The 14298-nt window shown below is 43.1% G+C and overlaps 1 protein-coding gene across 5 annotated transcripts in view; it reads left to right on the forward strand.

Annotated features, from left to right (window-relative positions):
- The window catches only part of LOC144505132 (protein phosphatase 3 catalytic subunit alpha-like), a 342133-nt gene that overhangs the window by 149959 nt on the left and 177876 nt on the right, over positions 1 to 14298 (forward strand). For all 5 annotated transcript variants that reach the window (XM_078231023.1, XM_078231025.1, XM_078231022.1 and 2 more), the window contains one exon: positions 8180 to 8380. In XM_078231023.1, coding sequence (XP_078087149.1) covers positions 8180 to 8380 — 201 coding nt within the window. The remainder of the gene's footprint in view (positions 1 to 8179; positions 8381 to 14298) is intronic.

Here is a 14298-nt window from a genome sequence, read left to right on the forward strand (position 1 = left end):
CAGGAAGCTCCCACGATGCATACATTTTGAGTCACTCCCAGGTGCCAGAGATACTTGAGGGAGCCCTGCATTTAGAGGGTTGGTTCTTCGGTGATTAGGGATACCCTCAGAAGACATGGGTAATGATGTATGTTCGTTGGCCACAGAGTGCATCTGAGGAGGAATACAGTGCTGCACATTTAGCCACAAGATCCTTAATAGCGCAGACTATTGAACTCTTTACAGATGCAGATTAGAAGTTTGACCTGGTCAGACAAGGCTCTCCAATTCTTACAGACGGTGTCCTGCATTATCGTTGTTATTTGCATCCTGCATAACCTAGCTTTAAAAAGGGGAGAATGTGTTGCCAGTGGAAGACATAGAAGAGATAGACAAGGAGGACTTGGAGGAGGATGAATCTGATGAAGGCAAAGAAATAGACCAGCTACATGAGGATGCCATTGCATGGACAAGACGTGGCAGATGTACCTATGACAATCTCATACCTACATGATTTCAAGAGGAATAAAGTGAAGACAAGTTTTTATGATTACTGTTCTCTTCATGCTTCAACACAGGGGATTCAACACCTTTATTGACATCTTTAACATATCACAAAAGGTCATCAATCTTGCAGTGATCACAGAGGAAGCATAAGCCACCTTCAGCCCTAACAATGGGGTCATCCTTGGAAGGTGAAGTGGCCCAGGGACTGTGACCATGATGGAATGTGATAAACAATCTAGCCGTGCACATCCTTAAGCAACTACACATAGTAGAGTTCTTTCAAGAATGACAGCAACAAGTCATAGCCATGGTATCCTTCAAGAGACTTTTGCCCACATAGATGCACTCATGTGAGTACCTGCATTACTCATTACTCTGCATTTGTTGGAAGCCTGCCATTGCATTGCTCTTTCACTCTTAATTGCGTTGCCTTGGCATTTGAGAGAGATGTGGTCCAGTCGGTTTTCACATGATAACTTATTCCCTTCATAAATCCTGTTGAACACTCAGGAGATGTGCTGGAGTATCTCTTTCATACTATTCTCATCCTCAACATTGTCCATCTCATAAAGGCCAATCCTTTTTAGGAACACTATGTCAGCAAGTGCACCGTCATGAAATGAATTCCATATTAATTTGCATTCTGTGACTTCACAGAGGGATTACGTCAAAACAGTGCCAGGCAGCCATTAAGGAGAAAATTATGATCCTCACAGGTAACTACACAGGTTCATCAGGATGAGTACACACCTCTGACTGCACTCACACACTCCCCTCTAGCAGACATTCCAAACGTTATTGACTGGAATCAACTTCTATCATTCAACATCTCACATAGGGTGAATGGAAACTAATAAATGAATAAATTTCAGCCCTAAACGCCAAGGTGGGAAAATGTTGCAGGGAAGCTTGAAAGACTATGGTGCTCAACGATGAATACTCCCTGTCGCTGTCATAAAATAAATGCCATTGCAAATTGCACATGGCTGAAAAGACTCCAACGTTGTTCGCAACTAATACTTAGAACATCCACAAACTACAGACTTCAGCGTAATAACATCAAGACAATCACAAACCTTAATGAATAATCCTTGTGACTTGTCACTTGTGTATTGTTTGACCATCATTTTCACACAGGAAGTGCTTCTGTTCATGTCACAGATATGGAACGTAAGGTGATTCACAGTGAGGAGATTGAGTGAGACTTGATGGAACTGAGAAACAAAATGGGAAAAAAGTGGGGTGAGGATGGCTTCATTTCGTATCCTTGAGTGAAAGTGGAACCTTGCATCACTGATTAACCATTCAATACCTGAAACTTGGAGAGGGACAAATGCAAAATACATTTGCAATAATACAGATTATATACAGTGAATGAATTTCTGTGTATTCAAAACTTTTTAATTTTCCTAACTCTACCGTTAGGTCAAAGTGCAGCCTCGATTTCCACAGCAGAGATGGAGACAGCCTGCTGACTGTCATGTCCTGTTGTCCGTGATGGCTATGGCATGCGTTCTCTGGAGGCCTGAGGCCCGAAGGGCTCTGGCTTAGTCTCCAGTTCCAGATCTCCTGCTCTTGGGCTGGTGCACCCTCTGTGGCCTGACATGTTGGAGTTGTTTGGGTCACAGACAGGGGGGTTTTGGAGTGCCCAGCATGGTTCCTTTTGGGTCCCTGAGATCTTGAGAAGGAACACTTGGAGAGAGATAGAGATGCTCCGCCTTCACCTGCACCCATGGCTAGATTGATGGTCCTAGCCCAAATCCAGGAGAAACTCCAAAACGGATGCCATCCTTCCTGAGGAGACTTTGATGAACTTTCATGCTAGAAGCTTAACATCAGACAGAACAGAGTGGCATAGTGATAATGTTCAGATACCCAGCCTAATGTTCTGGGAACATGGGTTCAAATTCCACCATGGCAGCGAGTGGAATTTAAATTCAGTTCATAGATCTGGATATAAAACTAATCTTAGTAATGTAACCATGAAACCATCATTGATTGGTGTAAAATCCCAATGTCCTTAAGGGAAGGAAATCTTACCTGGTCTGGTCTACATGTGACTCCAGACCCATAGCAATGTGGTTGACGCTTAATTGCATTCTGAAATGGCCTAGTAAGCCTTTCAGTTCAGTGGCAATTAGGGATAAGCAACAAATGCTGCCCTTGCCAATGACACCCACATCCAGTGAAAGAATTTTTAAAAGGACAGTATGTAGACAGACTCCTCCATTCTTCGTTCCAGTCTGGTGATTGCCTCTGAAATCTCTGCCTGATATTCCACTGCCCATCTTTGCATCTCCCACATTTCTCTTAGTGTCGATTCTAGAGGTTCGTCATCGGACTCGGAATCAGCAGGGGCCTGGTCTCCAGCAGTCCTCTTGAGTGTCAGAGACCTTGACTGTCACTGCCTCTGCCTCCTGTGGACATGTGTCAGTGAGGTGATCACCAGGTTATGACCCCAAGCCTACACTAGAACTAGGACCCAGCAAGGTGCATGGAACTGCACTGATGGACAGTGCAATGCAATGATGGGTCTTCCTTGGATGCTTCCTCTGCCTCTTCACCTGAGGTGCTCTTGGGGCTGGGACTAAGGTGCTTGCTTGATGTCTTTCTCTACATTTTCTTGCTGGTGGCTGGAATAGAGAAAAGATATAATTAGTGATTGATTAGGTAGGCCCTACATAATAGGTCACTCATAGTCATTGCCCCCCATGTTGAGGATGTATACTGGATGGACCCTCACTGGCTTATTGGGAGCAGGCTGATCTCGCCTTCTGTGCAGGAGGGTTCTCTATCCTCACTAATGAGTTATGTTGCTTGCACCTCCGGGAAGGAGAATGGCCTGAACTCAGGGGTCCCCACTCCACACTGTCCCATCAACTGTGGGATATCTTGACCTGAACAAAGACAGATGGATTGACTGTTACCACTATGGATGAAAGAGCATTTCAGTGGCACCATGGCACAGTGGTTATCAGTCAGGCCTCACAGCGCCTGGGACCTAGGTTCAATTCCGGCCTCAGGTCCCTGTGGAGTTTACACATTCTCCTCATGATTGTGTGGGTTTCCCCTAGGTGTTCCAGTTCCCTCCCACAATCCAAAGCTGTGCGGGTTAGGTGGATTGACCATGCTAAGTTGATCCTTAGTATCAAGGGGATTAGAAGGTTAAATATGTGTGGTAACAGAGATAGGGCCTGGGTGGGATTGCCGTCGGTGCAGGCTCGATGGGCCGAATGGCCTCCTCTTGTACTGTAGGGATTCTATTCTATGAGAAGCGTGCATGCCTGTTGTGTGTGTTGAGCCCTCCCCAGTGAGCGATCAAGACACCAAAGTGGCTGGCAGGCATAGAGTGCTGGTGTCCCAGCTGGTTGTGTGTGATATCCCTTTAGACTCAAACCCTTAGAATATCTGATACCCTTGTGAGGGTGTGTGTTTGGAATGAGTACAATTTTATTCATTCATTTCCTGCATTGCAGGGTGGTTCCATTGTACTGCCCATGGACACTGACCTCCTTGGTGACGTCCTCCTGGGCTGGCGCGGTTGGGTGGGAGGAACCTCTGCACCCAGCCCTTGAAAAGAGGACCTCCCATCTTTCCTGGATGAACTGGAGAAGAATCCCCAGGGAGACCTCACTGAACCATAGAACCGAGGGTTTGGTACATTCGGGTGCCATCGTGATGCAGAAGTTTACAACTCAACTGACCTGCAGTGAGTCAGTGCCTGTGCAGGTGCTGTTTAAATATGGCGCCAGGATCTTAAATCCTATGTAGTAATGGGGGGACAGACAATTCCTTGCCCGCCCCATCATGAGATTTGACGAGTTCCTCGTTGATGCATAATTAATAAGATGAAAAGTGGAAAATCGGGCAGGTAGGTAAATCCGTTCTGATACACAGCAGGAATCACGCTTCCTTGCCCGCCCACCACTGCACTTAGTCTCCAAAATGGAAAATTCCTTCCATGGCCTCATCTTCAAATAAAGAACCCACATTATTGTTTTCCCATCATTGTTGTATGGGTACAATTACAATGCATGGAAGAACATAACAGCAATCACGCCACCTCACCTGCCTCGATAAAAATGGCCTGGAGGTGGGAAAATACAAATGTGCTATCGATGTCGGGAAATTTCAAGCCCACCATCTCCATTCCGCGCTGCAGCTTGTTTCCAAAGTCGAGCCCCATGTGCCAACATATCCATGTTCCTCTTTGTCCATTTTTTTCACCAGACACTTGAATTTGCTGAAACAACCAGCTACTGCTGGTTATCTTGAAAGTCAATTTCATACTTGGACTGCGTTGATTATGTTAAATGTATGCATTTCGGTACAGAAAAAAAAGCATAGAACATAAAAATAATTTAGCAGTCAGGTAGAAAATGAGTTTTTGGAGTTATGGTGATCATACCTATCTGATCATATGAATTCGTAAAAAGGCAAGGTCAATACCACATTAGAGAGAGAAAGAATGTGTGTGTCGGGGTAGTGGGAGGAGGGGGTGGTGACTGGGAAGCAAGGAGGGCTAGTCCGACAGGTGGATTACTTTCGTCTTCCAAGCTCTCTTCTGAAAATAGCCAATTCATGTGCATTAGCTGAACAATGTAATCATGGATAAGCAGCTGGAGTTTATTTTGTTTGATGTTAATATTTTACTGAGTGAGGCGGTGAATTCAAGTTCAAGCCTTTGAGAAGCGTTTTTCACAAACAGCAAAAAAGTGACAAAATTGGAATCTACCTTGTTTACTCGTGGAATATTTTAAATTGGAAAATGCATTTGAGTCATGTGTATAGATGTGCTGCACTGTGGTATGACAGATATTCGGCTGCAATTTCTTTGACATAATAAATCCTAGTTGTATAATCAGATAAAGCTGCTCAGGAATAACACCATACCTTCCCAGTTAATGGAGACAGAAAGCTGGCAGGTGAGTCAACATTAGTGGCCTTCAGAACAACTGGTAGTTGGTTGTATGACAGCATTAATAGAGACCTGCAAACAGTTTACATACTCCATTTGCAGGGACACAATGCATGGTTTACATTTCTATACATTTTGTAAAAGACACTGATTTTCCAGTTCAGATTTAGGTGCAAAGGATTCCAGTGGCCGGATCCTTATATTTCATTAAACCTGAATATTACATTAGGTGCAAAAGATTCCAGTGGCCTGTTCCTTATATTTTGTTGTACCTGAATATTACATTCGTTACATGCTAAATAATTAAACGATTCCATGACAAACACATTTTGCAGAATCTGAAGTGATATTTTACTTCAGTCCAGCTACCGCTTTCAGAATTCTAACACGTCCATATATTCAAATAAAGCCAAAAACCAACCCTGAAGTACTGAAATGTTGTCATGAAAAATAATTTGGGGATTTTTCATTGTATTTTGTATTCCACACATTGTTAAAATCATAGGGTATTTTATACTTGTTTTATTAAAATTAATTCGATGATAAATACACCTCAGTATACAAGATATTGCCACCTGTTGGGAGAAAAACAAATATAAGAGAGTAAAAACAATAGGGAACTCAGGAGAAATTTCTTTACCCAGCGTGCAGTTAGAATGTAGAACTTGATACCCAAGGAATATTTGAGGTGAGTGGCATTGGTGGAATTAAATGGATGTTGTATCAACGCAAGAGACAGAAAGGAATAGAAGATTGTCTTAATATGGTTAGTTGAAGAGGGTTGGGAGGAAGCTTGTGTGGAGCACAAATGCCTGCGAGGACCAGTTGGGCTGAATGGCCCATTGCCGTGCTGTTCATTTTAAGTAATACTATGGTTGACTGATTTCATTTATGGAAAAAAAAACACATACTTACCATTTAAAATATATGCATATTTAGAATACAGAGCACACTATATTGTTTGTTTTAGAACTTAAAGCAACAGTGCAACATGTTACTTATGATTTTCATTTAAATTAGTTTTCATATTGGCTACTGCGCAGATACCGAATCCAAATCTTACTTATTCTAAGTTATTGGCTCTTCATAGCATCAGTAAATTATATATAACTTTATTGTACAAGAATATTAAATTTGTCAATTTAGTGATCTATATGACGATGTGTAGCAGTGCTTCCCCAAGCTATTTTCCAATATGACAGACCATGTTAACACTTGAAAATTAATCTGACCTCAGATGACAACAAAAACAGCAAATAAAGCAGCATTCGCTATATAATTATTAAAGTTTGCATATGAGAGATTGATATGTAATACATCACATTAGTTGAAAATATACATTTTCTAAGTACTTTGTAAAATTGTTATTTTTTATGTACTCATGTATATTTCAGCCAAGTCCTTCATATTCCTTGGACAGAAGACTCAGTGAATCCCCTCTATATTCTCTTCCTAACATACAGATACGTTGGCGGCACAGTGGTTACCACTGCTGCCTCACACTGCCTGGGACCAGGGTTCAATTCTGGCCTCGGGTCACTGTCTATGCGGAGTTTGCACATTCTCCTTGTGTCTGCGTGGGGTTCCTCCGGGTGCTCCGGTTTCCTCCCACAGTCCAAAGATGTGCGGGTTAGGTTGATTGGCCATGGTAAATTGCCTCTTAGTGAATAAGTGGGGTTAAGGGTGGGATTATTGTTGGTGCAGGCCGGATGGGCAGAATGGCCGCCTCCTGTACTGTGGTGATTCTGTGATAAGTTGCGCACATGCATGTACGCACGCGCACACATCAAGTTGGCCCCCATCCCCGCCCACCCACAGAAACACATACACCATACACTATAATAAGCTGCTCTTCCCCCACACAGCACACAGGTTAGCCAGCCAGTGGCAAACAGTGAGGACATTAAGCAGCTCTGAAAGCACAAGCCCCAGTCCATGCCTGTGTGCATTTGATTCTTCAACTCCACGCCTCTGTTCTGTCTACCAGCTATTGCCTGTTAACAATTTCATGTTTTCCTAACATATTTGTAATTCATACATACTGCTCTTATAAATTTTACTCTAGTGGAGTACGGGGGAGTGAAGCAATGCTGGGAGGATCACTGTGTAATGAATGCGGCTCTCTTTCAGACTGGATCATGTAATAATTAGGAAGGTTACGCCCCTACCAACTCCCCCTCCCTTCCCTAGCACCTTCCCTCACCACCCACATAGTCATTAATTTAAGAACTGACATCTCCTCAGACTCCAGTTATTTTTTTTACATCATCCATTTGTTCATTCATCTTCTTACTGCTCAATGTACAGCAGGTTCTAATAAGAGCTATGGATCTGTTGAGTTAATGAATCCCCTGCATATGATATTTCAAAATGGTCATGCGAAGAAGAAAAAAAAAATTCAAGGGACTATGCTGTCAGTGCCGAGATAGGATCTAATAGAAAGATTTAATGGGAGGAAGGATGAAGTGGGGAGAAAAATATCAATGACTCACGCATCAAGCTTGTTGTTCATACCGTTGGCCCCAGGCGGAACTATCCTTATTGATTCAGAGAAACTGAGAAATAAGCAGGGCAAGACCAAGACACTGCTGCGGCCTCGGTGTAGGGTGCAGTCTCAAAAGACGGGAGCTCGCAACCCCATCTGTTGTTCTGCAGCCCCATTTGGGGCCGCGATCCATAGTTTGAGAACTGTTGATGTATAATAAGTACTTGCGTAGTGCTTGCTCAGCAGTAACTGAAGTCTTTTGCCATTTTTCTTCTCTTTCTCTGTTACAGCTGTTCCTTTTCCACTAAGCCATCGACTGACCATGAAGGAAGTGTTTGATTGCGATGGCAAGCCACGGGTCGATCTTTTGAAGGCTCATCTCACCAAGGAGGGACGGGTAGAGGAAATCGTAGCACTTCGAATTGTTAATGAAGGAGCATCAATTCTTCGCCAAGAGAAAACAATGTTGGATATAGAAGCTCCTGTGACAGGTAGAATTGCATAGATTCATAAATATTTTGAGTCATGAAACAGCTTTACTGCCAAGTAAAAATGCAGATTTTAGTTATGAATATATTAAGTCAAGCAAGGAACTGTGACTACACATTGCCAAATATACAATACAATCCATTTTAGAAATTAACAGAAGACGTTTGAAAGTTTTCTCAGGGCTGCTGCAACATTGGATCTTTACTGAAAATGCAAGAGAAACTCCAATTACCAGTGTAAATGGGGTTTCCAATGTACATCTGGCAATATTCTGACAGTGGTGCAGAAGCAGCAGGAGGAAATTCCTGACATTTGAAATTCATACTGTGAGATACATTCTGTTCTCAAAATGTTTTCAAGAAAAAAGATTAACCTCAGAAGAGTTGAACCCAAACCTTGTTCAAGGAGAGGGGTCATGAGTAATATCACTGCAAAGTGCTTTCAAGTGATATGCAGCTATTTCAATGCAGGAGTTTACAAGAAAATTGCAATCACTACAAGGAAAACATCAAAAAAATGTGGATGAATAATGAAATGTGATGTGAGATGAAACTGTTGGTCTAATGATGGGGCTAATGATTCTATTTGTTCATATTGTGTCTGATCATAAGTTAATTTTGTATCGGATCTTGAATACTAGCAAATGTCTAGCAATTTAAGTATCAACTTTATAACTTGGATATCATTTTCAAATCTGATTTTTATACTTATTTCTGAGAACAATTTAAGTTACCTGATTCATAAAAATGTAAACCACGTATTGCGCCCAGCGAGAAAAGTATGCTCATCCAGAAGGATTTCAGCAATGAAATAATCACTAGTAAATCTATTTATTTTAGTGATGCTGATTTACGGATAACTCTTAGACAAAAGACAGAGAAAAATTCCTTTGCTGTTCTTCAAATGTGCCATGATTTTTTTTACATTCACCTAAAAAGGCAGAGAGAGTCTTGGTTTTTAACACCTTATTCAAATGACAGAAATCACCAGACAAGGTTAGAATATCCTGGCTGGGGTGTTAAAATCTCAAATAAACCTTGTAATGAGGTGATCAGCCAAATCTTCCTCAAGCCAAGAGGAAGGGGCAGTTTTAACCTGCAGGTGAGGTGGGTGGGTGGGTGTGGAGGATGCAGTGGCGGATGCTGGTTGGTGCTTAGAGCGGGGGTGCACGCGAATAGAACTGAGAACCAAGCAGAGACCTGAGGACTTCTGCGTTTAACTGGTGCATTTTTCAAACTATCCGAAAAACTGTCGAAGTAGCCAGTCTGAGATTTAAACATTCCATTAGCAAATTGGCTGCAGTTTTACCCCTGCTTTAACTGCCAGCATAAGGATTATCTGAAACTCCCCAAGTTCAACAAAGTGCAAGTACAGCAGTAATTAATAAGACAAAGTAATTGACAAGGCAGAAAGCTTTTAAATGCAGAGCTATATCAGCCATTTATTTTCTTAAATGAAAGGCTTTTGTTCACAGGCCTTTCCTTTCAATGCTTTAGTTGTGATTTCCAACACTTTGGAGTTTGTTTCTGCTACTTTGGGCATTTTCTGTCTTTGATCAGCACTTCTCAGCTGTTCAGCATTCTCAGAAGTTTGGGATCAGCCTCCAGCAACATTGCAAGCTGAAGGACTAGTGGGTGCAGCAGTCACCTTCACTTCAGCTTTACAGGATAAAGGTAATGAACCCAGAGCTCCAGCTCACAGCAGACAACACGCCCATCAGAGATATACAGGCAGAGAGGATCAGCTTTCAGAACATAGCTGAGCACCAATACCTCGAGGTTCAGACATTTATGTCAGGTCTTGACGACATCTGCAGTCTTCTGGAATAAGAACTCCTTTGGCAGCACAGTGGTTAGCACTGCTGCCTCCCAACGCCAGGGACCCGGGTTCGATTCTTGCTTTAGGTGAATGTCTGTGTGGAGTTTGCACATTCTCCCTGCGTGGGTTTCCTCCGGGTGCTCCGCTTTCCTCCAAAGATGTGTGGGTTAGGTTGTTTGGCCATGCTAAATTGCCCCTCAGTGTCAGGGGAATTAGCAATATAAATATGTGGGATTACAGGGATAGGGCATGGGTGGAATTGTTGTCGGTGCAGGCATGATGGGCTGAATGGCCTCCTCCTGCACTGTAGGGATTCTGTGATTCTATGATTCTAAGACAGTCAGATGGGCATGGATTGCTGGTGGCTTTCCAGATCATCACAATCTTGCAGTTCCTCACCTCTGGCTCATTCCATGGACCTGCTGGCGACATCTGTAGGGTTCCACAATCCAATGCACACAAGTACGTCTACCAGATAGCCAGATGCCATGCTTGTCAGAGTTGTCAAAAACGTCCATTTTGCTACTGATGAGGTCAGTCAGAATGAGAGATCTGCTGCTCTGGATAGATTCCCACAGGTACAGGCAGTCATGGATTGCACCCACCTAGCAATCTAAATCCCCTCAGATTATTCAGGAATATTCATCAATAATGTTATGTAGTCACTGGAAGATATTCGTACATATCTGTGGAAAAATAACGAGGAAGCTCCCTTCATTCTGCATTACTCAAGTCTACCACAGATCTTCACACTTTTGAGCAGAGTTAGGGTTGGCTCCTTGGAAGCAAAAGTTACTCTCTGAGGACATGAATGATGACACCTGTGAGAAGCCCAACTACTGTTGCACAGAAAACGTATAACTGGACCCATTTGAGCACGAGTGATCATCGAGCAAGCCTTTGGGTACTTGAAGATGCAATTCAGATGCTTGGACAGATCTGGAACAGCCTTCATTATGGATCAATAATAGACTCCAGAGTGATGGTATTCTGCAGAACATAGGACACAAACTTGCCTCAAAATCTTAAACAGGTGACAATGACATCATAGTCGATTGTTATAAAAACTCGTCTCGTTCACTAATCTCCTTTTAGGGCAGAAAAGCTGCCATCCTAATTTTGCCCGGCGTGCATGTGATTCCAAACACACAGCAACATGTGGATGAATCTTACATGCCCCCTGAAAAGGCCTAGCAAGCCACTCAGTTCAAGGGCAATTCGGGATGGGCAACAAATGCTGACCTTGTCAGTGACACCCATATCCCATAAAATAATACATTTGAAAAAGAATTACAGTGCATACACATTGACAATAAAAATGATCATCAAACACAACTTCAAACACCCAAAAGATTTTCCTTGTGATTTTACAAAGCCTTTCTATACTTTTCGTATTACTTCTATGTGCAGCTATATCTGTGGCGTGAGCAGAACTGGAGGCAGGTTGCTCGTTCCCCTACTTTGACTGCTTAGATGTGTGAGGCTGACATTCTCTGGAATTTGGGGCTTAAAAGAGCTCCACGAAAGTCTACCCTACCTGTGCCTGTGCAGGGACAGCTTCAGCCATCTGGACAAGAGTCAGCATGTGGGGCTCTGACAGAGGGTGGAGGGAACAAGCAGGGAGGAATTGGATTGCCATGAGCACAGTCTCCACTTCCATTTTCCTTTTACCTATCTTCCCTTCCATGGCCCACTGGAACTTCCTTGCTGACTAAGTGCTTTGCAGTACTCCAGTGAGGTGTTGAGCAGCCAGGGTGAGGCTTTCCTCCCTCCTTTTTAAGCTGGTAGACTGAGTGTTCAGGCCATTGATGAGGTCCAACGTGCACTCAGTTGCCTGATGCGGTTGATATTTCATGCAGGTGCCAGCTCATGCCACAGAAATGGTCATCAGCCTCAGGTGCCAGTCCTGAAATATCATGGCACCCATGGTGGAGCCAGACTCCTTCAATTTCTCTCCAGTCCAGTCATAAAATCCCTACAGTGTAGAAGGAGGCCATTCAGCCCATCAAGTCTGCACTGAATTTCCAACAGAACCTCTTACTCAGGCTCATCTCCTACCTTCTCCCCATCACCACATACATTTATCCCACTCATCCCCCTAACCTGTGCATCTTTGGACACTAAGAGGCAATTTAGCATGGCCAATCCACCTAACCTACACATTTTAGGACTGTGGGAGGAAACCGGAGCACCTGAAGGAAACCCACGCAGACATGGGGAGAACGTGCAAACTCCACAGTCACCTGAGGCTGGAATTGAACCTGAGTCGCTGATGCTTTGAGGCAGCAGTGCTGCCCGGGAAAGGTGATGAAACCGCACACATTTTCAACAGCTGCTCATCGGTAGTCCTTTTTGCCAATGAAGCTTGAGGCTTAACATTGGTGTCCAGTAGAGCAGAGCTTGGCGTATGCTGCAGTCATGAATGAGGATTCCCCATTGCTGTCCCTCTTTGCAATAACAGCTCCTGATCACTTGTGATGTGTGACTCACCATGTGATAACTCGTGTATGTCTTGGAGGCCCCACCAAGGTGCACGTATTTGAGCTGTGAAGGTTATGCATTAGCCATGTGATGGTGCTTCCTCCGAGTGCACAACCTCCACTGAGGAGTATTCATCATCCTCCTGAACCAGTTCCTGCATGATGTTTGAAGACCCTGTAGGAGACGAAAGACATGAATGAGAACTGACAAGGTGAATGGATTTGAAGTTAACATTCTGCAGATCATTATATTTCAGCAACTGCTGACAATATGAATGAGTGTTTTATATACTATGTGGTTGTTGATTCTTAATTCTGTATCTGGGAAACCCTCATCTATTTCCAATGGCCTTGAAATATGACACTCTGCTTATCTCACTGCATCATTCCTCCCGCAGCTAGATTTTGACTGGAAGGACATTCTGTCTCTCTTTGGTGTTCTGCACTTTATTCTCTTGTAAGGAGGGATAAAAGAGAGCTCTAAATGTGGGAAATAGAATGTGTTGAGTGGATAGAATGTGGGATGACTGTAAGATGGATATGAATAATAAAGGGCTGTCTTCCCATGTTGGACCTTTGATGTCTCTCTCCTGACAATTATAGAATGGAGTTCCTTTGTCTCCTTGTATGGGTCATGGTAACTACCAAGGCTTCAACAGTCAGGTGCCGGTCATGATTATGCATGCCTGCTCTGATTGGTAAGGACAACTGGAAGCCAGTGATGCCAATTCCCTGGCTGAGTTAAGGACTCACAGCAAAACCATCACGTGACCCTTTGTTTTCCTGATCCGTAGCTGGACTCCTCCTGCAAGCAAGTCCAAAAGTTAAAATTCAGCCCAATAACCCTGAGCATTGATAGGATTCATTAGTGACATCAGAATGCAATGACAGACTCATGAAAACATATAAAAATAATACACATTAAAATCTGAGATTGGAGTAATGGGAGAATGGGTTGGTAATTCCAATTCATCAGTCTATAAGTTGGGAAAAATATTATGGTGTCTATTTCTAAAGTTTGATTGGCCAGTATAAGGATTAATTACATGACTTGTTTAAGGGAATGCTTAAGATATTCATGGTGTCAGTGCCTTTTTTATATTGCGATCTGACAAGGTACCGCATAGTACGTTTGACAAGGTATCGCATTTGACAAGGTACCGAATGGTAGGTTGTTGCATAAGGTTAAATCTCACAGGAACCAGGGTGAGGTAGCCAAATGGATACAAAATTGGCTTGATGACAGAAGTCAGAGGGTGGTTGTAGAGGCCTGTGACCTGCGGTGTGCCTCAGGGATTGGTGTTGGGTCCACTGTTATTTGTCATTTATATTAGTGATTTGGATGAGAATTTAGGAGGCATCGTTAGTACGTTTGAAGATGACGCCAAGATTGGTTGCATAGTGGACAGTGTAGAAGGTTATCTGGGATTGCAACAGGATCTTGATCAATTGGGCTAGTGGGCTGACGAATGGTAGATGGAGTTTAATTTAGATAAATGCAAGGTGATGCATTTTGGTAGATTGACCCAGGGCAGAACTTACTCAGTTAATGGTAGGGTGTTGGGGAGAGTTATAGAACAAAGAGATCTAAGGGTACAGGTTCATAGCTCCTTGAAAGTGGA

Source organism: Mustelus asterias, chromosome 16, assembly GCF_964213995.1.
Source record: "Mustelus asterias chromosome 16, sMusAst1.hap1.1, whole genome shotgun sequence".
NCBI lineage: Eukaryota > Metazoa > Chordata > Chondrichthyes > Carcharhiniformes > Triakidae > Mustelus > Mustelus asterias.